At 37.7% G+C, this 26,117-nt stretch overlaps 1 protein-coding gene across 1 annotated transcript in view; it reads left to right on the top strand.

Annotated features, from left to right (window-relative positions):
• The window catches only part of ST6GALNAC3 (ST6 N-acetylgalactosaminide alpha-2,6-sialyltransferase 3), a 213,510-nt gene that overhangs the window by 131,653 nt on the left and 55,740 nt on the right, over positions 1 to 26,117 (top strand). Inside the window, exon 3 of the mRNA XM_071565572.1 lies at positions 6,340 to 6,749. Coding sequence (XP_071421673.1) covers positions 6,340 to 6,749 — 410 coding nt within the window. The remainder of the gene's footprint in view (positions 1 to 6,339; positions 6,750 to 26,117) is intronic.

Genomic DNA, 26,117 nt, shown 5'->3' with positions numbered 1-26,117 from the left:
TTACTCCCTGTCACCCTTCTATTTTTAAATCTTTTTTACCAATAAAGCTATCAGAAGTCTTTCAATAGTTTATTATTCCAGAAGAAAATACTAGTGTAGGCTTATTTAAAAGGTGTCAATTTTCATAAAGTTTCAGCTGGAAATTAGGAAAAATGAAAAAATGAAAGGGACTGTTCTGTTAATATGAACTACCATTCCTTCACCTTTTCATAATACAGAAAAATGTTTAATTGAATGAGCATTTAATTCCATTTTAGAAAATTACTTAAATATGGTTTTTGAAAGATAGAAAGTCAAAATATTCTGATCAAGCTGGAACTGGTTTTGCTCAAATTTTGTTATCATGAGGGGTATTACCTTTGACTTTTCAATTTTTGCCTTAGAATAAGGGAAAATACATATAAAAATACTTGGGTTTGTTCTTAATAGGTAATATACTAGACTCTGTTTCTACTCAGAGTTTTCTCACATGTATTTGAGGCTTTTTTTTCCAGGTCTCAGTATGATGAGATGTACTTGAGTCTTGCCTCGTTTCAAAGCTGCCTGTATTGTCCTCAATAGCAGCAGCAAAATCAACAACATACTGGTGAGCATTTGCTCTGCTGTATCTTGAAAGGTAGGAGCTGGCATGGAGCTGTCTGGAGCTGTCTTAAAAGTGAGAAAGATGACACTGCATCACTTTGCACTGTGGTTCGTGTGTGGAGGGTTTGAGTTTGTGGGGTTTGGATTTTTTTCCTTTCCATGAGAAAGAAAACTAAAATGTTTCAAAAATACACTTGCTGATTGAAAGTTTAGATGGGGCAGGTGACTGTCATGCAAGTTTCAACCTCTGCCCAAAGTCTGAGCTTCCTTTGGTTTTCTGTCTCTTTACCACTGACATCAGGAATCCACAAGATTCTTGTTCAAGCAAAGGGCTGGTACAGCCTCTTTAAGGAGCTGTAACATGAGCTACAAATCAAACAGCAGTTCTGTAACAACTGGGTCAGTGTATATAGAAAGAATTTCAATGGTGGTTATTTATTCAGTCTCTTACTGTAGGATTAGTCCCATTAATTGCCTCCTATGGATTGCCTTCCAATTCATTCAATTTAAATAAAAACTTCTTGCTAGCACTCATGTACATATCAGTGACATTCATCTAAATAAAATATCCCAGGCACTTGAGTCTCAGGAACAGTCGTATGAAGAGTCAGATTATATTCTATTTATTTGAAAATGGAATGCATGTTGATGTAGTGCTTATTTCAAAATAATGTCAAAATGTTAAAATCTTTATGAAATCTTAACATGAAATTTTATGAAGACAAAATGTGAAGCTGAGGACTAGGACCAAAATCAGCTGCTGAAGATAAAAAACCCACAATACTGCCATAGAAGGGAAGGGGGGAAACCCATGAACACAGGGTAATCACACTGTGGATTTTTTATAATTTTTATTTTTATTGTTTGTTAATAATATAGTGTGATTTATATACAGTGCTGTATTAAATTGATAGCTCTTGCTGGGTGAACATACAAGTATTATCTTTCTTTTCTTTAAATGTGCTGAATTTTGTGTTAGAAAAGCCTGACAAGTCTTTTCTCCCAGTCAGAGGTCTGAATAAAGTGAGTAAGTATAGATTAAAACCAGCTTGTTTAATCACTGAAACACAGGAAAAATTAAAATACATTTTTGCTTCTAAAGTAGAGAAAAGCAATAAAAACAATGCCAGACGGTTAATGCCTCTCTTGTACCTTTCATTTCAAAGACCTCAGAAGAAAACCAAGAAGAATAAAGACAAAACCTATTCCCTATTGGCATCATTATAAATGTTGTATCCTCTAAAACTCTAAAGACATCCAAGAAGAGTAGAGGAATAAATGGCATTGAAATAAAGAAAGTCTCTCTGGAGCTTTGTTCAATCGGCTTTGTTAGAATTCACTCAAATAGGATGATTATAAGAAAATATCTCATTTGTTTCAACATTAAAGGAGCAAATTAATATGTGCCAAGCTGCTAATAATTGCCTCATTATGTAGTGAATGGGCATTGCGTCCAATTTACAAAATTACAATCATATTGTTAAAATAACAATTGGGAAAGTTTAGTCTGAGTTTTCCTAACTATCTGCATGATTAGTTGTGGGATTCAGAATGAAACAGACTTGGTGGTTAGAGTGAGCTCTCCAGTGCACCACCAGCCTGTAGCACTAAGTCACAGGAGAAATGAAGCTTTTCATTAGCAGAAATTCCATCTGCGTAGGTCCTGAGCTGGATTTGGTCCTGCTGAAGAGTGAATCTGACAGTCTCTGCTGAGACTGGAGCTTGGCATGTGTCTGGTCTGTTGAGACATTGTTTTGTTGAACTCCCTGACTTGTGCTGAATTCTTGGCCAAGTGGTCAGACCTGGCCCGAGATCATACTCACCTGGGACCTACAGTTCTGTGGTTGAGAAACCTGGTGATCCAGGATCTGTGCCATTGGGAAACCCACCCATACAAATGGTCCTGTAGCTGGAATTTCAGTGTGTTAGTGGAGACATTCAGAATGGTGGGGGAGTTGTTTCAAACCGGGAAGCAATTTGCTAAGTATTGAAATCTTGTGTGTAAGAGAATCATGTTTTGTGACCTACTTAAGTTAGATTTGCTTGTGACCTTTTCTAATTCTAGCTGATTTTGTTATTCAATGATTTGACCTTTGATTCCATGAAGCCACTTCAGTGCTAAATGCAAAGATTTAATAACTAGAACTGTTTGATAAGTGACCTTTATTACACAGCTATTTCTCTTTGCTAGACAAATGGCACTGTTTTGCAAGTTCTAATTCACAGTTTTAATTATCTTTTCTATTGTCTGTAAGCTTGCACAGGAAATGGAAAGGTCAGACATTTCATTTTCTTTACTGATTAAAATATAAGCGTTCCTCAACAGTTACAATGTATCATTCAGGAAAAAGATGGGACAATTTGTCAGACTCATGGCCAGCTGCTCTACTGAGGACTTCTACATCCTTCTGGTCAACAGTAATAGCTCAGGCCCTGCGGTGTATAGAGGTGAAACACGTCTAAGTACATGAAAAGAGAATAAAAGGTGAATGGTTCTCTCATATATCTATGATGCAAGTGAACAAAGATCTTGTGAAAGTCAAACCCTGAATTGAAGTTCTTGGTCCAGAGAGCATACACAGAACAGCACAGGTTTCTCTACGGTCCTGCCAATCTGTATCAATCCCACTGCTGCCAGACTAACTACAGATGAAAGGGCAGGCTGGACTGCCTGCCAGACCCATCTTTGGTTTATCTGATAAGGCTGCCTCTGAGTTAGTGTTTAATTGCTCTCCTGGTGTTTGTGATGCAGATGCCTCTAAACAGTTGCTGTTAATTGCAAAACAGATCACCAAGAAGGCACATTTTCTCTAATTTTCCAGTTTCCATCACTCTGCATTCTGTGTAAGAATTGTCTCTCTGCTTCTGTTCATCATTAATACAAACAATACAGCAAGTTAAGTGGAAAAGTGGTAGTTTTTCATGCAAGTTAGGGCTATTATTGGCAACCTGGCTGACAAAAATCTACATATGGGAAAAGGGTATGAGATATGTAGGACTCCAGAGTATGAGGTTGAGGGGGAAAAATAGCACATCACTCCAGCTCCTCAAGGATCATAGGGAGCTGCCAACTGTGTCCTAGTTTGGTAGCAGAAGCAGCACCCGCAGCTACCTAGGGTCATCCCCATTCCAGCCCCTCAGGTACCAAAATCCCTATGCCTGAATGGCTCCTGTGGGATACGCCTGACAGAGTAGCTACATTTGAGCAGCTTTTGAGTCCTAAAAGTGATAGGACAGCCATACATAAGCTGGGTTGTAGTAAAAAAAAAAAAAAAAAAAAGGTCATGTTACATGAGGAAAATGAGAAAGCTATTATGTGTGAATTTATGTGAATTACTGAAGACCCTTTTGTCTGTGAGACTCAAACCAACACTACAAGCTGTGAGCCTGTGTCCATATGGGTTTCAATGAAAGAATACTGATGCGTGTTTTTCTCATATGTGGAGGGAGATAATGCAAAAAGGTGATAAAGTCAGTGGTTGATTCTGGAGACAGTGGAATATCTGTCATGGGTGTCAGTCAATCTCCTAACTCTTTCTGGGATCTGTTGGGAAACATGCACCATGGGACACATTAAAATCGCTCTATTGTAAAACATGTTTATTCTGAGTTAGGGCTGGGAAGGGATAAGCCTCTGCCTCTGTTGAAGAAGAGCAGATTGTATGTTGACCTAGTGCAAGCATTCAATATTATGAAAGCACTTTATAAATTGGAACAAGATAAATGTATCACAACAAAAGAGCTAGAAAACCAGGGGACACAATTGCAGGAGTGAGTGTACTCGGTTTATTCGAGCAGAACAGTTATACTCAGTAAATAGAAAATGTGCAGTGCATTTCTAACTAAGGTCAGGAAATCAAATAATTCCAAATTTAGGAGAGCAGCTCCATTTTAATGGAGAAGGAAGAATTCTGTGGAAAAAACCCCAAACCAGCACTGAGATTGAAACAAATTTAAATAGAACCAGATTCTTGACCAAATTGGCTTTTCCCATCAAGCAGTTCCATATTCAGCATTTGTTAGTTTGAAAGTTCACCCTGAAAGCTATAAATTAATCTACTGGGACTTTAACAGTTCACTTCATGTTAGGATATGAGTTATGCTCATGGATTTGTTTAGGTCACCCAGCCACGTCCTCATAATGTATCTTAGAGAGAATTTCTGTAACTGAACGGTAAACAGAAAGACTGTTGTATTCAGCTGCATCTCCTGGGATTTCATCTCTGCTGTCAGAGAGCTGTGCAGGACAGTGCTCTAAAATTACAACAGCTTTAAAAAATGAATGCTGTTCTGTAAAGGAAACATTGCCTATGCTTTTTCATGCAATCAGGAGTCTTTAATACTGAGAAAACGAGGAAAGAATGTTTTCATGAACCATTCACATAAAGAAATCAGATCAATCACAATAAGGTAATCAAAGCTTTGAAATTGTGAGATTTATTGCAGAAGTCTTGCAGGATGCATCATAGTTCAGTACAATATTTTTCATGCAAAGAGGAGATATTTTAGCTGTTACAATTTGTCTCTCTCCAGATGTTAATCTCGTGTCCTTATACTATGCCCCTTTATCCAAGAATTTGAAGTTTTGTCAGCAACCACGTCCTAAGGTTATAGTGGTCAAATGTAGCCAGGATATTCATCCACATCAGCTAAATGAGGTGTGACTTTGAAGAGAAATAACCACAAGTCTGATCAGAAAAGCACCCAGGATTCTGTCAGACTAAATGTCCAAAGAACATAAGGGGAATCATTGCTAAAAAATATTAAACTGAATTCACTGGCTCCCGGCTGTGAGCATGACAGAGGGTCAAGTCTGTGACTATATACAAAAAACTTGTGTGTGATCTCTGGCCTGGACCATCTTCTGTAGGTTTTTTTGATGGATTTAGTTTTCATTTGATTTAGATTTCTAATTGAACTTCTCATACAATCCAATTTAAATACAGGCCATTTTCTTAGTCTCCTGGTACAAAAGAACCAAAAAAACATTTACTCTTTATACTTTGACAAATGGAACATCAGAAAAGTCTCTATATCTCTGTTAGGTAATTTTTTCCTATTTTCAATTAATTCTGGAGAAATAGCACCCTAGAACATGTCTTTGACTTCAGTTTTCCTGGGATTAAGTCCTTAGTTCACATGTCACCAGTCCATCTGCCTCTCATTTTTCATGGGTCATAACTGCTCTCTGGAGAGAACTATGTATTTCTCTGTCTACATCTCCTTTCCAACTGCAGGATTTCCATACTACTACACTGCATTTTAGGGTTACATCTCCCATTTGACTTCTGTCACAAGTTTAGGAATTATTCATTCAGGCACAGAAACACAGTTAGTTTATAGTTAAATCTCTAGCATTACGTTTTCGGTGGTTTTTTTTCCCTATTGCTGACAACACCTTGATAAAAGAGAAAGCATTGATCTCTTGTTTTCTGCTTTTTCTTTATTTTGTTGGATTTTTAGTGGAAAGAGTAACATTTAGAGGAAAAAAGGAATGATTATTTGTATAGTTGACTTTGCAGGGTGGAGAACAAAGGCAAAGATTGGAACTGCCTATTTCACTGAAAAGGTTTGCATTCAGAGCTTTGTAGTGGTAGAGTTTTCTTGCACCTCTACCACAGGGGGATTGTGGTTTTGTTGGTTTTTTTTAAAGAGAAGCATAGCTATCAGTTTATTGTGCTTTCTATTGACTGAATTTACAGTCTTCATGTTTTACAGAGAAAGACTTTCCATATGTTTTTGTTTCCTGTCTTCCAGCCTCTACAACTTGACTGTGACCTCTGTGCCATTGTTTCAAACTCGGGACAGATGGCTGGCCAGAAGGTGGGAACTGAGATAGACAAGTCCTCCTGCATATGGAGGATGAACAATGCTCCCACAAAGGGCTATGAGGCAGATGTTGGGAAAAGGACAACCATAAGAGTGGTCTCGCACACAAGTGTGCCTCTCCTACTCAAGAATCCCGAGTACTTCTTCAGAGAAACGAACAGCACCATTTACGTGATCTGGGGACCTTTTCGTAACATGAGGAAGGATGGAAATGGCATTGTGTACAATATGCTGAAGAAAACCGTTGACAACTACCCCACTGCCAAAATCTACGTGACAACAGAGAAGCGCATGAGTTACTGTGATGCAGTGTTTAAGCGGGAGACAGGAAAAGACCGGTAAGTCCTAAATGTGAAGAACAATTACCATGTTTGTCAAAAGATACATGAGAAAAGTCCATGCCGGATGCCAGCTACTAAATGAGTCCCTAGATACGTTTTTAATGGATTGTTATATGGTTTTGACTGTTATAAGCACTTGATGAGGCAGCAGCTAGGCCCCATTTACCCCACCTACGCTACCTTCTGTTCATTCCATTTCTGTTGGCTTGAGTCCCAAAAATATTGGATATCTTCCTGAAACATTTTCAAAGCTGTGTGTTGTTTTCAACTCAATTTACTATTGATTAAATTGACATTTTATTTGAAGAGGATAATCCTACACAAACAACATTTACAAATACGCAACCTCAGGATAATTCTGGATATTTTATTTTCTTCTCTGTTGAGATTCACTGTAGCTTTTCTTCAAACATGAACCTCAGAGTTATACATTATTTTTCTTTCTTGATTGAAAATGGATTACCAGTGATTCTGTAATAGATTTAGGTTTTTACCAGAATTATACCGAAATTGTGTTTTCCATGCATTTATGCTGCTCAGGTGGAGGCTATAAGAGCTGCAAGTGTGACGGCCACTGTATTGGCTAGTATGTTCAAAGTAGAAATTGGATTTGTGGAATTGAAACCTCAAATTGCAGGAATTTGCAACCAAGCTGCAAAAATTCAGATTATCTGTATTTTGGCACGGAAGAACACCTGTCACGCATACTTGAACTAACTAGGAAGGAGTTTGCAGATCACTGCTGTGTCTTAATATTGATTTTTGAATTTGCACATCATGAATTTTAGATTGTGAAGGACTGTAATTATTCTGACCAAATTAAAAATACAGATATTTGCAAACAGTTAAATATAGTTGAACTTTTGACTTAGCTTTTGAAGTAGAGCTTGTTCTCTCAAACTTGTTTCACTGTTTTATTAAACTGTCAGAATTGGGTTACAGTTGATTTTTCCTATTTTTTAAACTATTAAAACATAGAGAAGAGCTTGCCCCCCAGTTCGTTAAGTGTGTGCACATCTTGCTGCTGTGATTCTGGCGTCGAAGTGAGCTCAAATGTGTCACAAAGTTGTCATGTTTCTCATGTCTTTTTTAGTTTTGAACGAACTGATAAAGAGGCTAATATAGAAAATACACAAGATCCATTCTTCAAAATTGACCTTTAATAATCCAAGTCATCCTGTTTACATATTAATCAAGATAAATATCATCATGGGTACATTATTGCATTGCTAAAAATAAATTTGTTTACATTCATTAGTCAGTCAGGTCACAGTGACTTTACAGTACTTTATCAAAATCCTTATTGTGAGACCAGACCTTGAAAAGATCGTATTTTTCCTTTGAAAAAGTCTTATCATTCAATATCAAAGTATGCTCATCTCCAGTCTAATCCATTCCTCTACAACAAATTAACACATCTCAAGCACTTATGGTTACACAATTAACACAATACAAATGCTTCTTTTCATGTCAAAAGCAGATTGAACTTCATTTCTCCCAGTGCTTTTAACAAAGCTCTTAAGCAGCCTGAAGTCAAAGTGGCCCATGTTCTTTCTCCTTAACTTTCACATTGTCAACAGTGGTAAATTTTTATGAGCCTGCCTCATGACCCACATCACATTGCACGTGCATCCCTTTGTAACGGTAATGAAACCCCACCAGTTCTCACAGTGCCAATCAGATTAAATCCTTGTATCTACTGCAACTTTCATTTTTGGTCCTACTTTTGCACATCAAATACTTAGTGATATTTTTAACATCATTTAATGCTCTTGTCAGCCAGAAACAAGGGAAATGATTGGTGTGTCAGCAGGCAATACCTTCTGTATCTCAAGAAAACATCCTGCAGTTCCCCACTACAGGTGACCTCAGTTTGGAAACTGTTGATTTTTCTCTAACATCTTCAATTTGCAGGACCTGTCTGCTGTTTCTAGGGAAGGGCATGAGGCTGTTGTGGTATTTATGGCACCAGTAAATGGAGAGCACAAGAGATTTGTGGGAGATGATAATAGTTTTGTGTGTTGTGCCAGGCTATTATGATGCTGATGCAGACTCAGGTTCCTCAGCCAAATATTCCTCCAGTTCCTCGGAGAAGCATCAACCCCTGCTTGGAATATTAGATTGAACAGAGGTCTTTTTCAACATGTTCCCAGCAAAAATTCTGGAAGGAAGCCGACTTCAGCTCATATTTTAAAATGTACTGAGTGGATTGCAATGGCATCTATTTTAGTTTAATCCTAAAATACTGTCTTTATATACAGCGTATGGTACTAATGCATAGTAAGATTTCTGGTCTGTCGAGCCTTTAATGAGCTTTCTGTTTCTACTTTTTAATGTACAATCTTTTTAGGTAATGAGTGGGACTTTTCAGTAGTTATCCTTGTGATGCTGAAGTTTTTAAAGGATGTTGTGAGAAGTAGCTAACAGATATGTGCTGCAGTCACTTCCCTACTGCAGAAAAGCTCTGGTTCTGCACCGCTGATGTGGGAGGTTTAGCCCTGACTTCTCTAGGTGCAGATTCAAAACCCACAGTTTTGATACTGACGAATGATTTATTACTGATGCGTGAAAGAAACAAGAATTGCCTGTAAATAACTTCCAACAAATGAGGTTGTGTATTTTGTTATGAAGCATATTTTAATTCTACAGCAGTGCAAAATAACCCTCTGATTTGGGCTATCCACACTGGATAATTATCCTTGCATGCTTGTTAGGAATCTGGGGGACATATGTTCTTTCTGAGAGTCTTCTTTAGTGAAGCATTTGAGTTCAAGGTGGTGAATGTTCATCCACTTTGAATAATTGTACATAAATAATATTCATTAGCAGACATGCACAATTTTTCATTAATGCATTTTACTTGGTACTTCCCTAGAGGGAGCGTAAAACTGGCAGCTTCTTCCAGTTCTTCACTAATGTTTTGGTGTATTATATATATTGACTTAAGTGAAAGGATTTAAAGAAATATTAGATAACTCCTAAATGTGGCACCTTTGTATGTACCTCAATCCAGATAAATGGTTCTAAAGCCATCTATACCTTTGCCATGCATTACAAATACAATGCAATATGGTATAATAACATTTAATTGGTAATAACAGGGAAAACTGTAGTCTTCATTAAAGCAGCAAAGCTAATTCTGGTCTGATAAAGTGCACTGAGCATCCCTAAATAGGTTTTAATTAGCTGGCACCAAAGCTGCACCACCCTCAGGGAGGGTAAAATTAATGAAAACTAGCAGCAAATAGATCAATGCTACTGGATGTTATTGCCTTAGGTGAAGGTGATGAGAAAGAAAGGAGTGTCTTTTAAGGATCATTTAGAAAACAGTCTGCATTAAAAGTCACTTTCAGAAAGCAATGACAAAATAAATCTGGGCTAATATCAGTGAAGCAGTCTAATGTTATCTGGACTGCAGGCTCCATTTGTGTTTATACTACAAACATCTCAGGCTAACCACTCAGTACTGTAGCTCTGAGTAGTGCCTCTGATGGCTCAGCTCCACATCCCCTCTAGGGGCTGACGGTGTGATCAGACTGCTCCTGCCCACTGCACCTGGAGGACACTGAGCCCCAGCAAACAGCCAGTACTGAGTGTGCTGATATTGCTCAAAGCACAGCTCAACTTGGTGTCTGTAGTAATTCTTCTTATAAGTAACTACTAAAAAGAGCCTGCTGAGCTCTGCTGAGGAGATGTGTTCTGAGCTCCTAAAATTAAGAGATCTGAGATAATGTTCTAAACCCAGCCAGTTTGGTAGACAGTTGACTTTCCACACACACTGTCATAACTCTGACAGCACCCATCCCATACCCAAACAATTCAGTTCAATTCAACATTGGGGGGTTTTTTTGAGATTTTTAGCTATGCAAACATATCTACAGGAGGCAGCTTCACTGAGCCACATTTGAAGTCAAATGACTGCTTCTGACAGACTTTTGTGAATATCATGGACAATTCTGAAGAAACTAAATGGCTTTTGTGCTTCTCTTCAGGTTGTTCTTAGTTTCTGCTGCTCATGCCAGATGGTGCTATGTGTTGGGTTACGAGCAAGCTGTTTTATCATTCAAGGCAGAAAGATAGATCATTCTGATCACTGACTTCTGCATCAAGATATGAAATTTGGGGGTGTGCTCAACCTGCTATTTTACTCAGTTCTGCTCACTAATTATTTATTACTTTGGTGATACGTGAGATCTATATTATATCTGTCATTTAGAGCTAGGAAATTATATTTCATCTAAAGTTTGGATTGACACCTTTAGACAACTGCAGTCATCACAGTTTCACCTTAGCTAATATGTGGGTTTTCATGTGTCTGACTAATCTACATGAAGCTATAGTCTAGTAAAAATGTCAGTAAAATGAATAAATGAAATTACATTCTCTGAGGCTCAAGTAGCTGCAACTTCTATTGTTTGATGATACTCTCTGTGAATTGAGGTAGTAAAGCTGTCAGTGCCCAGAACGTCAGAATTTTATGCCATGTTTCTGGCTGTTGGCTTTAATGAAATATTATAGTAATGTGATATTTTAATTTTTGCACTTGCTTACATGTATGATTAGTTTCCCTGTTGAAGCTACAAAATCTTAGCTAGTGTTAGTTAAAATTTGCAGAAAGCAGTTTTTAATTGGGAAACTGTGAACATTGACACTGAGTCTGGCTCAGAGTTGGATTTTGACACTTGAGAAGTATGTTCTGTCAGTGCTTTGTATTAATATGCTTTTTCTAAAAAAAAAAACACCAAAAAACCAAAACCACACCCGATTTCTGGAAGATGAGTAAAAGAAAATAAATATCATTGTTTCTGAATTACAGAACTCTTGGAAGGAAATGATGAAAAAATTGATTCAGACTGACAGAGGAAATGTATAATGCCAGTTGAAACATTTTTAAGGACTAAAAGGATTTGTAGTTTACTTCTTGCTGTAGTCTTTATCATGATGATGTATATCTACTGCTACACCAATAAAGTCAGCGAAACCTTCTGAACTGCCTGTGAGCATCACAGCAAACCCAAAAATACGTGTTTCATATAGGGACCATTTTTCAAGTACTTGACAGTGAATCTTTCTTGAACCATTGCTTGGCGCTTCCATTCTTTCTTTTTATGAAACAATTCCTTCAAAAAATGCTAATTGATTTGTTCATCTTAATTATAGAGGGTTTAAATAGTTTCATTGTCAAAGACTGCTTTATTACCTGAAAAAACAAGGGTATAAAGCATGAAAGCTTAATGAAGTACATAGATTTTTCATTATAAAACACTTAAAAGCCCAACATCTATTGCTATTTGTGGTCCATCACCAGACGGCCAACAACTGTTTTGGGGTTTATATTCACGCTTCCATTTCCTGGTAAAACACCAGTTGTTCCTGAGTGTCCTACATTTATTCCCTGCAGCCCATTAGTAGCTGCATTTATGTTCTTTATGAAGATTTTCCTAATTAAGATGAACATTTTTCTCTATTAGGCAGATGGAACTCAATAGAAGTCCGTTCTTTATTAACGTGCCAGTAAATGCTGCACAAAGCACCAGCACTTTTGTTAAGAAATAAGAACTCCTACTTCATTACACAAATTACATAGTAAAGTGAAACTTTATTAAAAATATCAATATTAGCTATTATTTTGTAATAAAATTGTGGCTACATATAGATTGGTGTGGGCTTAGAGACCTGTTGATTCTATGGTGGTTGCTGACTTTAGCCATAGACTTATTTCTTTTTGCTTAATAACTTAAGACAAGGAATATATAATCAGGACCTACTCTATCATTGTGCATTTTCACATATTCTTTGAATTTATCCAACATCTATTGCTTTTAATTTATCATGTATTCTTTAAGTGCCACTGAATCTATTTTCTGCTCCTGACAAGCCATTTGTTAAATCTTTATACAATGTTTAGTATAGTTGTAATTACATGGGCAGCTTTTTCATTCTGTCCTTTAAATATTCTGCAGCTTTTATGGTTATGAGAATATTGCTGATACCTCTCAGAAGGAGCACTGGGACCATACATATAAATGGGATTCTGCTTTGGATTTTCTCATGTCCCATGAACATACACCTTTTGAAAGGATGGTGTAAGTCAGTGACTCACGTGCTAGCAATCCTCGTAGCATAGTGGATTGCAGTGCTCTCAGTTTTTGCTGCTGCTGGCGAGGATATTTTATGGGTGCAAAGGCAAAAGTCTTGGAGGGAAAAATTAGCAGAACCACAGATTTTGAATGAAGCCTTTGGTGTTCATAGAACCTTTACTGCATCATCTTCTGTAGTTCAACATTTTTGATTTTTCAGATCACAGTGTGTAAAATAGACCTTGACTTTCCTAAAGGAGATTAAAATTTTAAAGGAGTAGGGCTAATTATTAAAAAATCAAGAAATAATCTATTTTTTAACTCAGCCTTGCTGCCAGCTGAAACAGGTGTCTTGAAGAACAGAGTGATTACCATAGAAGTTTATACTTATTACCAGTTGTCACACAGCAGTGCTTTTGTAAGATATATTAAATTGATTAGAAAATAAGTGTAACATTGCTATCACTTTAGTATGATATCTGTCGTTTACTGGTAACTGGGGGGTTTTTGATGGAAGCTCCCTAAAGTGCACTGGGCCATATTTAGAGTGTGTAGTAGAAGACAACACTGCAATTAAACTGCATGAGATGCAGTGGGAGGTTTGTGTTAGAGAGCTACTGCTCAAGTGAGGATTGCAACTTTAGAAGACACTACAGTGATTTCTTGTTTCAGATAGAGATGAGTTTCTGTGCATCTGTCCACCTGCTAGTTAAATTTATTAGAAAAGACTTTTATAAGAAAAAATGTATGAGAACTAATCTTGACTATCTCACTGAATGATATTTAGAGAATATTGTCTTCTCAAGGCTTTGTACAAGTAGGCAATACAGCAAAAAAAAACCTGTTTGAAAGTAGAAAAATTTTAGCCTGAAATGATGTTGGAGTATTTTACCTTAAAATGTAGAAAGATTAGTAAACAAATGCAGCATGGAAAATTTAATTTTCTGTTAATCAAGCCTATGTGAGACCTCATAGGTGGGAGGAAAACTAGGGGGAAATGGTGAATTTTTGTGACTCATTGAGTTAATTTAGAACTCACTGTTGACTAGATGCTTGTGCACATCTTCAATATGTATTTTTATGCATACGAAAACAAAGCAAACATTCTACGTTGTTTTATTTCTATATATGTTATCATGTATCCCACAAAGAATTCAGGCTGCAATTTCAGAACATCTAAACTGTACAAATATATATATCTGTGTGTGCACATGGATTTATAGCACATGTCTTTGAAGGTAACTCAGGATTCATAGCCATGCTTCTTGGAGAACATGATGTGCTATTGGGATATGCTACAACCTGCGTTTAGAAAACAATTGCTGACTACATCCTATACAGTTCCTGTGATACTCAAATTCTCTGAGCTTTTAGCTGTGAGGCAGCTATGCATTTAAAGAACAACAAGCACAAGAGTAGCATGTACAATTTTTTCTCTGAGACTCACATCTTCTGCAGATTTTGGAAGTTAGAACAGTATGGAAAAACATAACTGTAATAGTGGGGATTTATTATGATTCTTGAATCTTATGTCTTCAAACAGTTTGTGTGACATCTCTGATATTACCAGCATGGGACTTAGTTTGGCTGTCAAGGGGAATGCTTTTTGACACAGATGTTCAAAGATTTCAGCTATTCTATTTTCAAGACTTCATAAGCAATTCCTGATTGAGGTAGCATTTGGTGCAATTGCGACTGTGTATCAGAGACACCACTCATGTCATAACCTGAGCAGCCCTATCTGGTGTATTAGTATTCAGTAAGAAAAGGTTTCTAACTGCCCGTATTTGTTCTTTGCAAGTTTGTTGTTAGTATCCCATCCTGATCTTTGGAGACTTCTTTTTATCTGTTTTTATTTTTAAAAGTAAGTCATCCCAGCACGTGTATCTTCTCTGCTCTAGTCCTGCTGGTTACAGGAAGGAAGCATAAACTCCCTGTCTAATAACACTGTCTAAATGACTCATTAAAACTTTCAAAGCACAGGATTTGCTGCAAAGATTTGAAAATTGCTGCAGATGATGTTGCTAGTGTAGAAGTCAGAGAAAAGAAAGAAAGCGATAGCAGATGAAATTCTAAGAAACAAACAGCATGCTTTTATCTTAACAATAAAAACAAAGATAAATGTCAGAAATATGTGCTCTGTGTTCAGCTTGCTCTCCATATGTTGTTTCAGAATTTTTCTTGAAGAAACTTCATTAGTGTTGCTAGTTCTTCTGTCTCCGAAGAGTGTTCCAAACATTTACCATGAGAGCATTTCTGAAAATATTGCAGATATCACTTAAGCCTCAAAATGCCTTTGTGAGACAAAGAATATTTGTCCCCTTTTTAGAACTTGACTTCTCTGAGAAAAGAACACTGAGGGTAAGCAGAAGCTATTGCTGTGCAGAAATTCATGCCCATTAGGCTTTTTGAATGCTACCATGAAGGGATCTCAATCTCATAAAGTGCTAATTTTGGGCTGGAGTGGTCTGTAACTGCAAAATGGAACAAATTTCCGTGGCTCTATAACATGTTTTCAGCCAAACATGGTAATGTTCCAGTGTTTCCTTCTACATGAAATTAGTGGTAGTCTCTTGAGATTTTACAATCAACCAAAATATTAGGGAAAGAAAATAATCTGAAGAGTATCTGCAAAGCAGTATTCCTCTAAAAGAAGAATTTTAGGTTCAATTTTTTCAAGTATTATTTAATTTTCTATGCTGTGTTCATCCATTTTAGCATTCTTTCCCCACCTTCCTCTAGTCCATTAAGAAATGTGAGTACTGTTTGCCATGTGTAACTTTTCATTTATCAGGGGAGAATCGTGTCTTTGCTGGAGCTTTGTGATTGTGGGTTTTTGCTCTCTGTCTGTGCTGCTCTGGTTTTATATAAGTGATGACACTGTTGAAATACATTTTGTATTTGAAGTAGAAGAAAGCAGTGGTCCTTAACTCCTCAGGGCTTATTTCAGGGTCTTAAATTGCCTTTACCTCTTCTTCCAAGAAAGCACAGTCTTCAACAGAGTTGGATTTCAGCTTCACTGTACAGATTGAACCAGGGACTCAGCTGCCGTGACATCCCTGACTCTTCTCAGTCCTAGGGGTATTTTGACTCTTGCTCATGGAGTGCCTTAGGGATATGAAACTTCATTTAACTTTTTTTAGGATATCCCCAGGATATCCTCAAGCTTTATATACTGCTTAAATCTGTCTAATCACTTTGTGCCAAGCTACACTATTTTGCTTGGTTAGAAGGAAGGCAATGAATGGATGAGGAACTAAGGCCAGTTCAGTGTTTATTAGTGGGTGTATTCCAGGCACTATTTTTGGATATGGTTTAGGATGGTACTTGGAGATGATATATTGAAGGAAGGCTTATTCGAGTTTCCTTCCAAGCTTTTAATTTTGGATCACTTGAAAGTTTTCCCCTCTTTTGAAATAATAACCACTGGTGTCATATAAATTTGTCCAGTTTCAGGACAGCAGTAGCAAGAGCAGCTCCACATGTGTGCTGGTTTAAAGGTAAACCAGCAGGAGAAGTGAACCTAACACAAAAGAGATTATAAGTCAGAGTTACAATTTAATAAAAATATTATAATAAATCCAGTGATACAAAGAGAAATTGGTTTTAACCCACAAAACCCAGAAGTATAATCCAGCACCCTGGGGCCCAAACAGAATGGTGTTCATTGGCCTCTGTGCTGAGCCACACATGGTTCCCCTGAGTTGAAAGTAAAAGGAAGGGAAAAAACCTGTTGGTGCAGATGGCAGTCGCGGTCCTGTCGAGGTTCTGGTCCTCCTCTGGATCCAACAAATGGTTTCAGAAGTCTCCAAACCACAAGATTATATACCATTTGGTTCAGGTGGGAACATCCATTACCTCCCCCAGGGTGGGGAGTTCCACAATGGGTGATCTAACTCTGTGAGTCTTGGGGTATGACCCCTCAGGCTGGGTGTGAAGGTGCTAATGACTCCCCAGAGGGCAGTTATCACAGCTGCTGTCTCACAGGCTTCTTTAACACCCAGTTTGCATCCTGAGGGGTCGGATGTACCCTGGGCAGCTGCTGCAAATGGTCCATTGTTAACAGTTCATGAGAAATGACATAGTGGGTATAGAATACACAGCTTTGGTCACACCCACACAATGATAAACTGGTCCCAGCTGCTGAGCTAGGACAACATGTTTTTCTTAAATTTCTTCTGTCTGCCTACCAGGCCTGAGACTAGCATATAATATAAATATTTTCTTCATTATTACTTTACATTTTTCCCTGAGGCTTTCATATTTCAAAGCAATGGTCATCCTTATACTAAAATGGGGGCATTAATACAGTGGTCTTTGTGGGTAATATAAAGTTTGAAAATAATTGCCCTCTAATTTAAGAGGTGGAAGTATATATAGTGTTCTATTGCTTGTAATGTAGCCATTGAAATAATAATTACATGATAATGAAAAGACTCATTATGCTTTAGTTTATCTTTGCATAAAGTTAATAGCTAATGAAAACAGTGAAGGTTATATCTAATTACATTTTACAATACTTTTGTACTTCCTGTGAAGAAAACATTTTGCACAGAATTGGAGATTGGCATGCTTCAGTCAAGTTTGCATCCACTCTCTATGTGCTCAAAAATATGACTGTTTTAAAACCAATGGTTATAAGTTCTTTTTTATCAAATGGTACATATAGTCTTCCCAACGATCATTTTTGAAATTAAGTTATTAGAGTGACTCAAATTTGCAACATAACTGCACTGAGCAAAAATTCTAAAATAAATTTATATTCCTCAGGTTTCAAGTGCTAGAAAAATGAAGACAGCTTGACACTGAGTCAGTCTGTAGAACACTGTCTCTCTTTAGGGGAATGAGAAATGTCAAATGTATACGTTATCTATCATCTGTGGCAATTTTGTTTTACTACTGTCTACAAGCAGCATTGTCGGCACAGGAACAAGTTCCTTTTCTATTGTATCCAGAGGTGGAACATGCAAGAACAAGTAGAAAAACAATCAATCCTTGGAGCATTTCAACTTTTTTGCCTTCCCTTACCTCTCACAGACTCTTCCATTTGCCAAGGCAGAGTCAACTGGAGCAGGTAACACAGGAACTTGTCTGTGTGGGTTTTGAATGTCTCTAGAGAGGGAGACTCCACACCCTTCCTGGTCAACCTGTTCTGATGCTCTATCACCCTTGCTGTGAAGAAGTTCTTCCTCATGTTGAGGTAGTACTTCTTGTGTTTTAGTTTACGGCCATTGCTCCTCATCCTGTTGCTGAGCACCACTGAAAATAGTCTGCCACCATCCCCTTGACACCCACCTTTGAAGATATTTCTACGTGTTAGTGAGATCACCTCTCAATCTTCTCTTCTCTAGACTAAACAGGCCCAGCTTCTGCAGTCTCTTCTCATAAGAGGAATGCTACAGACCCCTCATGACCTTTGTGGACTCTCTCTAGTAGTTGCTTGTCTTTCTTGTACTGAGGAGCCCAGAACTGGACACTGTACTCTAGATGTGGCCTCTCTAGGCCCAAGAAGAGAGGGAGGATCACCTCCCTCGACCTGCTGGCCACACTCTTTCCAAGGGGATACTTGTTTGCATTTTAGGTGTTTCTTGCTTTTCTTAAGGTATTTTTTTCCTTCTCTGACATTTTTTACTGATGTTTTGGACTTTTTTTGCCTCCTTTATTTCCTGCCTCATGGTTTGTAACTATGTTGTCTGTATTACTTTCTTCTTTCAGCCTTTCATCCTTTTATTGTGAAATGTATTGCTTCTGACACACCTCCTGTTTTCGGCACAATGTCTTTTAAAACAGCTCACAAACCTGTAAGGTACCTGATGAAGAACAGTTCTCCCCTCTGTGCCCTTGCCCTTATGCTTCCTATTCACTTGAATCCTGGAGCAGAACACCTGAAAGTCTGATCTGGAATTGCTGATCTCAACTCAATACATCCAGTTCTTAAAACAAAAACAAAATATCACAGTGGGGTGTAGAAGCTGTGCGTGATTATTTATTGATGATTGTTGGTTACAGGAATTAAAACAGCAGGGAGCTCAGATTTTGATCAGAAACCAAGTGATTTTTCTGTACACTTTTTATTGTAAAAGGTGAGCATAATATAAACCCATTGTGCTCCTGCTGTTAAATGCTAAGCACTGGCATGACCTGCTGTATGAACAATGCGTGTTCCCTGTCACACAGGTGTGTAGCTCTGTATATGTGAACATTGATTAAGACTTGAAGTTGTTACAAGGCAATTTATATATATGTGAGTATATGAGCTCACAAATGGTTCTTGTCAGCGCTCAGGTGTGCCAACCACCCAGCACAGTGAGATCTCCAAGTGAAAAGCAAAGGGATCCTGGTGCATGCCTGCCTGACTGGAGCAAGGGCAGCCTTTCTGTGCTTCCAGCACAAGAGGTGTTCACACAGAGACTCATTTCCTGTGTTAGCAATGAGCAAGGTCCATGTGGTTTGTTTGGGGCTTTTTTGTAAGCACTTTTCAATTATAATAGTACAATAGCCAGCCTGGCAGTGACTTTAAGGTCTGTATGTGCTACAGATATTTGGTTTTAGTTTTTGTAACATCACCAGCTGCTAAGGGAATTGATACTTAATACATTTCTAAATAAGTAAAACTGAAGTATAAATAAATAATGCCTGGTTTATTAGTCCAGGTGTTTTCAGCATTGCTGAAAGTGGTTTGATGACAGCCACCAGCACCAACGGTGGAAAAAATTCAGATTTCACAGTGATTATTATCATTATAATAAACCATAATTGAAAGATTACAAAATTGATTCTTTTAAAAATTAATGTTGCATGAGTGAGCAGGCTCCATGGCATTCAGATTTTTTTCACTGTTACTTGGAAGGAAAATGGCTTATTTTATTTCCTGGCAGAAAACTGCTGATTTTCAAACAATCACATTAGAGAAAACAGTCCCAGAGGGTTACAGGAGGCAACAGACCTATGTCATTATGCTTTACCCTTTCCTGATGGGTTCGGAGAAGAGCCAGAAACAAAAGAAAGTTACATTCATTATTGAGAGTGCCTTGGGAAAATCTGTTTGGCCAAGCAATTTTGCATGAAACGAGTGAGGAAATATTTGACTGCAAAGAACATAAACTCCTTCCATCAATATGCAATTTTCTGGATCCATTTGTCCAAATGATTATTAAGAACAGTTTCTAAATTTGCAGTACTTTACAACTTCAAAGGACTGTGAAAGCATCAACTAGTTAAATGGATGGAAGTGTTTTTTAATAAATACCAAAAAAAGCCAAGTCAGTTGTAAGACAGTTTAAAGTGCAAAGTATTGAAAACAGCAGGAAACCTGAGGACCTGGAATAGCAATCATCTGCCTCAATCAGGAACATGGGAACCACAGATTTATCTTTGATGATTTTCTGTAAATACCCCCTTTGAGGACAGATTGCCCTGCCCAGTCTTGTGGAAAATGCTCAGAGTTACATCTCTTCTTAGCACAACATATGGATCTCAGCAAGCTGTGCTTCTCCATTTTCGAAGTCATTCTTCAGATGGAAAAGTCTGAGCAAAAATGTAGTGAAATACTCTTGCAAAAGTGCTGGTTAGCATCCTTCAAACCTGGTCAGTCTGACTGGAAAACATTTTTCTGATTTTTTTTTCGTTGCCACGTTCTTCAGTAAGTGCTGCCCAGTTTTCTAGAGCTGTTATTCTAGTGGAAATGAGTTTATTGATGCTTTCCTTCACTTCAGAATGTCTCACTGTTCCCTCAGACAAAGCAGTATAAATAGTCTTCCTTCCCCTAAGTGTGTAGCAATGTGTACTGAGGGAAGGTACATTTGGGTCTCTCTGAGTGTCCCCAGGTACACACTCTGTGAAGGGCTGCACTGTGACACTCCTGGCTCTTCTCCATGTTGGGGGTGGTTAGTGTAGATGGGGTGGATCTGGACTTACTTTCTTGATAGGTCTCGGTAGCACTTTCCCCCTTCAGATGTTGTTAGTGAGACTGAATATCTGGAATCTGGACTCCAGCCAGCAGTGTTGCATCTTGGTAGCTGGAGGTTTCCAGTCAGTGCCACATCTCACATTTATGAGACACAGACATCAAAGAAGTTCAAGAATTTGAGATTAAATGTGGTTTATTCTTTCCCCATATATATCTTGAAGAGAGAACATGCTATTCCATTTTAAAGCTGATGTTTATGCACGATTTCACATTGTCCAGTTAGTTTGTGGTCTCTGAGAAAGTTTTCTGTGCTTGACATTACAGTGGATATATAATTTATGCCATTTTATATGTATGCTCTTACTTGATGACAACCTCCTACTGGCCTTATATAATGTTTTATTCAATAAAGGGACAGTTCCCAAGCCCATCTTTCTTCTCAAGACTGAAGTCAGTGTTCTTTCACTAGTTAGATTTCACTAATATTATTTAGCATTTCATAATGCACATCATCCACAGACTTTAAAGCACTGCAGGACATTAAACCAGCTTTATTTCCCAGTTTTCCTGATTATAAAACTCATGCAGGGAGTCATTTGTCAACTTGCACATAGGTATCATCCTGCAAGGCTGTGGCAGAGCTGTGACAATATCCTTCAGTCAGGGTTCCCCAGATTGATCCCCAATGCACTATCTTGACATTCAGAAGGCACAAGTGTGTATTCTTATCTATGCAAGTTCATGATTACCTGTGTGGGAGTCCTGGATGACATGATGATCATATCTATATCAACTACATTTTTATAGGCAGACAGAAGTACATTTTATTAAAAGAATTCACTAAAAATTGCATATTTCCTAAAATCCTGTATGACTACACCCAGCTCTTGTGTCTCTGCCTCTGTGCAGATAGGCTTGTATTGCTCAGCAGAGCCTTGTTTAAAGATAGCACTTTGCAGGAGTGAGGGTTGATCATTAGATTTGGGAAGGAATATTACAAGACATGTTGGAGCACCCCCTATTCAAGCAGTTTCTTTCCTACCACTTCCCAGCAGTCAGCATTGCCCATCAAAGAAAATTGCTAAATAGCTTTGCTACATCATTCTTCATTTGCATTAGAAATGGCTCTAAGCAATAACAGGATTACAGCCAAAAAGTGCCAGCACTTTATCATTCATTTATTTGATTTAATATATAGAGGTACCTATTTGAAACAGCGTTTACATTTCTTGAGCTCATCATAAAACCCACTCTGAATGGAAGTGTTTAAGGTAATGACGACTCTGATTAATTCCCTTAGAACAGCATGACTGGAATCAGATACACTACTTCTCTTTTCATTAGATGTGTCTGAGCTGTTATGAGTGATCTTACAGCATGAGAGGAAAGAAATTAGCTGAAGAAAACCTGATGCAAATAGTCTGCAATATGCTGGTATTCTCAGCGTGGTAAACTGTAAACTCAGAAGCCTTTGCAGTGGCTTTCAAATGGCATTAATAGAACCTGATGGAAACTTTCATTTCAGGAAAGGTGGAAAAGCCATGCTTGTTGTGTGCTAAAGATTTCTCTTCACCTGCACTGTGAATTGAACAGTGTTAACAGCTTTCTCAGGCAGCCACTACCACCTTCTTCCCCTTGTCTCATTTCAACCAAGTCCCTGTAAATCCAAGCCTGGTCTGAGCAGTAGGTCTTTAATCTGGTTTCTACATGCACATCCCCAGCCAATGTCAGAAGGTTGCACTTTTGTTCACAGAAGGGATTGGTACATGGGAGCTCTCTTCTAAGTGAGGAAGAAGTTTCAATTAATTATAGGAAATTTGAGACCTGGCAGCTAAGTTTTGCCAATGTTTTATTCCTGTTTATGTTTCTTGATCATCAGTAACTACTACTTATAATCAATGGACATGGCACAAATATAAGGAAAAACATTTTCAAAAACAGCTCCTTGACTAAAGAGCCTGTATTACATCTGCAAATGAAAGAGTTCCCTGAGTAATTTAGGCCTCTTGAATTTTCTTTTTTCTACTGAAGTATCTGGAATTCCCATGAATGACCTAGGAATCACAATTAGGAACACTACTGTAGGATGTTTGCATAGGGTAAAGAAGCAGAAATTGTCTGGTAGTATTTGTCTAAATCTCTCATGCTTTTCTTCCTAAACATGATTATGAAGTTCTGTATCATTGCTGGTGTTGCAGGTATCTTAGTATTACAAAATGCTAGTAGTAGTAAATAAATATACTGGGTATATACTGAAGACTGAGGAATTGCAGTGTATCCTCCACAAGTAAAAGTAATGTGCTCCAATATCACAGCACAACTATTCATTTAAATATCTAGATATTGTAGTTTAAGCAGAAAACACTGTTTTTAATATCTTGATCTCTTGGCACATTCATTCCTTTTCAGGCTATCTCAAAGTGAACTTCGTGAGGTGTGATAAATTTGTGATATGAACATCTCCTGCTTTCTGCAACTACAGACAACAATTCATCTAGCATGCAATTGGCCATCTCGTAATAATTATTCTGTCCCTGTAAATGGGGATTAGATTCCCAATGTGCTTTGGCAACTTCTATTCTTCCTCTTCTGCAAATCTTAGTTTATGTGTAAATAGCTTAAATAATTTGAGTGTCCATAAAATTGATGGACTAATGTCCACACACAGAACCAGAATACGCCAGAAACTGGTAAAACCTCTCCAGTTCTGTGAGTTTGCTGTACCACTGCTGTCCCAGGCCTTTTCTCCTCCCCTGAGCAAAGATTGCTGGTCCCAACCAAGGTAAATTGAATTTTTACTATGTCTATGAAACACTGACATGGACTGGTGAAACTATGAGGTTACATCAGTTTTTTCTAATCTAGATTTACCCTTAAATCTCAGGAATGAAGAACTGGAACAATTAGCCAATGTAGAGGTTTATTGTATAGGAATATTTTTAAACATTTTAAAGAAATCTGCGATAGCAATGAATACAGTTCAGTCATTGCTTCAAAAGTTAGACTCGAAAGGATAACAGACTCTGATGTGCAAAAGCAATTAATTGAAAGGAGTGAGAAGGAAGGCAATGTGATAGAGAATCTCCGTGAGAGACTTTCTGACAAAATACTGTTTAAAGTCAAAGTTACAAAGTGCATGCTACTACTGAGGACCAAACCTATTGGTTTCAAATTAAAGGTTCACACAAAAGTTATATCTGGTGTGCTTAATCTGCAGTAATTGATTCTTCTAATTCCTAGAGGAGGTCTCTCTGCTTAAAATACAATTGAACTCCACATTACCTTCAAGTGTTACGGTTTAAGAAGTTGTATCAGCCTAGCACTGAGCAGTACCAAGTGGGCTGCAGATTCAAGCTGAAAGTTCAGACCCTTCTCACATCTTTGTTTCATGCCCTTTGAATGCTAAGCAGTTGGATCAGCAGCCTTTCCCACCCTGAAATTTGCAGATGGTTTCACTTCTTACATTCCTGTAAGAACAGGAGAATTAAAAATTGTAGGGTTTGCTTTCATTCATACTGGTTTGTGGGCCAGGTTTTCTTTTCTTCTCTCCTTCTGATTCTAAAAAAAATCACCTGTAATCACCCATGTAATATCAAGGCTAATATAACAGCCTGTTTTCATTATTTTTGAATAAATTTTCAGGAAAAAGTTGGAATTCTGCTGAACCATTAACCTTATCTATCTGTATTTATAAGCCACTGTGCAGAAGATTATATGAAGTTCTGGCCTTACAGAATCAGTTTTTAACATTATTAGTGGAGAACAATTTAGTTGCCAGTTCTACGAAAGAATCTTGCTGTAACTAACAAACTGTGTGTATCTGTATTTGTAATGGCTGTCTTGATAGTTTCACATATCAGTTCAATAAAACATCTTCCACTCAGGGGAGACATTTGGGCAGGAATTTCTCAGTGACATTCTTGCCACTTGCATTACCATCACTATGCATTCAGAGTAAAATATGTTTTAAAAATTGATTGTGTATTTACAATATAGATCATAAGACATGTTTTATAATGATTAGAAACTCCCAATGATGCATTGTGTGATCTGTAACATTGATTTGGGTTCTTTGATTTTAATGCTACAGAATACAGTCATAAAATTTTTACACCCTTAATGTCATAGGGTGCAGCTTCTTGACACAAAATGTTAATGTAAAAGGTGATAGCTACTGCAAGCAAGAGCTTTCAACCCAGTGAGAACCAGTTGGCCAACTGAATTTGTATTCTTAACATAATAAATATAAAATACGAAGAAGTTAATTGAAATGACTGAAGGCTGAGATATAAATCCCTAATGCAGGTATACTTATAGTGGGTCGCTTTGGCAGAGGGAGCATATGCATTTGGTTTAGAGATCTTTCAGGCAGTTTTCAGTAACCATCTCTGAAAAGTATTTTTCTGCAAGAGTTGTTTAAAGATAGGTGAAGCAAATTTTCTGCCCCTTCTTTTCTGACTAAAGACAGTCTAGATGAGTGACCTAGACACCTTAGCTCTTGATTAGCAAAGGAAAGTGAGGTAAATAGTGGTTAAGTGACTTCTGGTTATGTGTTGTATCTTCTAACAGTTATGTGCAGTTATTATTTAACATGCTGTTGTACTTAGTTCACAGGTTTGGTAAAGGTATAAAAGAGGTAGTTTGTTCCTAGCATAGCAGAAAGTTCAACTTCTGTATCATATTTTCAGTCTGGTTGCCATCCTGGTTCTAAAGAATTACTTGTTTCTGACAACTTAAAACTGGGTTTGAAACTTAATTCCACCCTGGGTCAGAGGAAAAAGTGACATGGAAAAGTGAGTGAGAGAGGTACCAAAAAAAAAAGAGAAAGTAGAAGTTTGGCCAGATAGCCAGTGTAGGAATAATAACTGCAAAGTATTTTACCATGGATGCGGTTATAGTGAACAGTATTGGGAAGCTCTTAATTATTATACAGAAGTCCTACAACCATCCTAGGTGTATTACAGTTCACTTGGATGTAGAAGAGTCTTGACATATCTCACTGCAGTGAGATTACTGTCCAAAGTTATCTGGAATCCTTCCAGTGCAAAAGTTAAGTATGGAAATGACTGAAATTGCTTTTTTTCTAGCTCTGTGGTGACTAAACTCAGATGAGACAGTCAAGACAACAGTACTGTGGACTTAAATATGTGAATATGGCTGGAAGATTTAGTTGACTGCCTTTTCTCGTGAAATTCATTCCTCCCATTGGCCCATTAACATTTGGTCTTCTCAGTGTTTAGGGCATTTTTTGGACACAGACTGTTTTTTACAAAATTTGCTTTTTTTTCAAAAGCAAGGGAAAAGCTAAGTGTGTTTGTGGGAATGCCTTTTCTTAGTAACAGATAGACTGAAGTATCTGCACTGAGCGGTGCATGT

Source organism: Pithys albifrons, chromosome 10 (genome assembly GCF_047495875.1).
Source record: "Pithys albifrons albifrons isolate INPA30051 chromosome 10, PitAlb_v1, whole genome shotgun sequence".
In the NCBI taxonomy this organism is placed as follows: Eukaryota; Metazoa; Chordata; class Aves; order Passeriformes; family Thamnophilidae; genus Pithys; species Pithys albifrons.
Note: the sequence above shows the minus strand (reverse complement) of the source record. Positions and strands in the feature narration are given on the sequence as shown.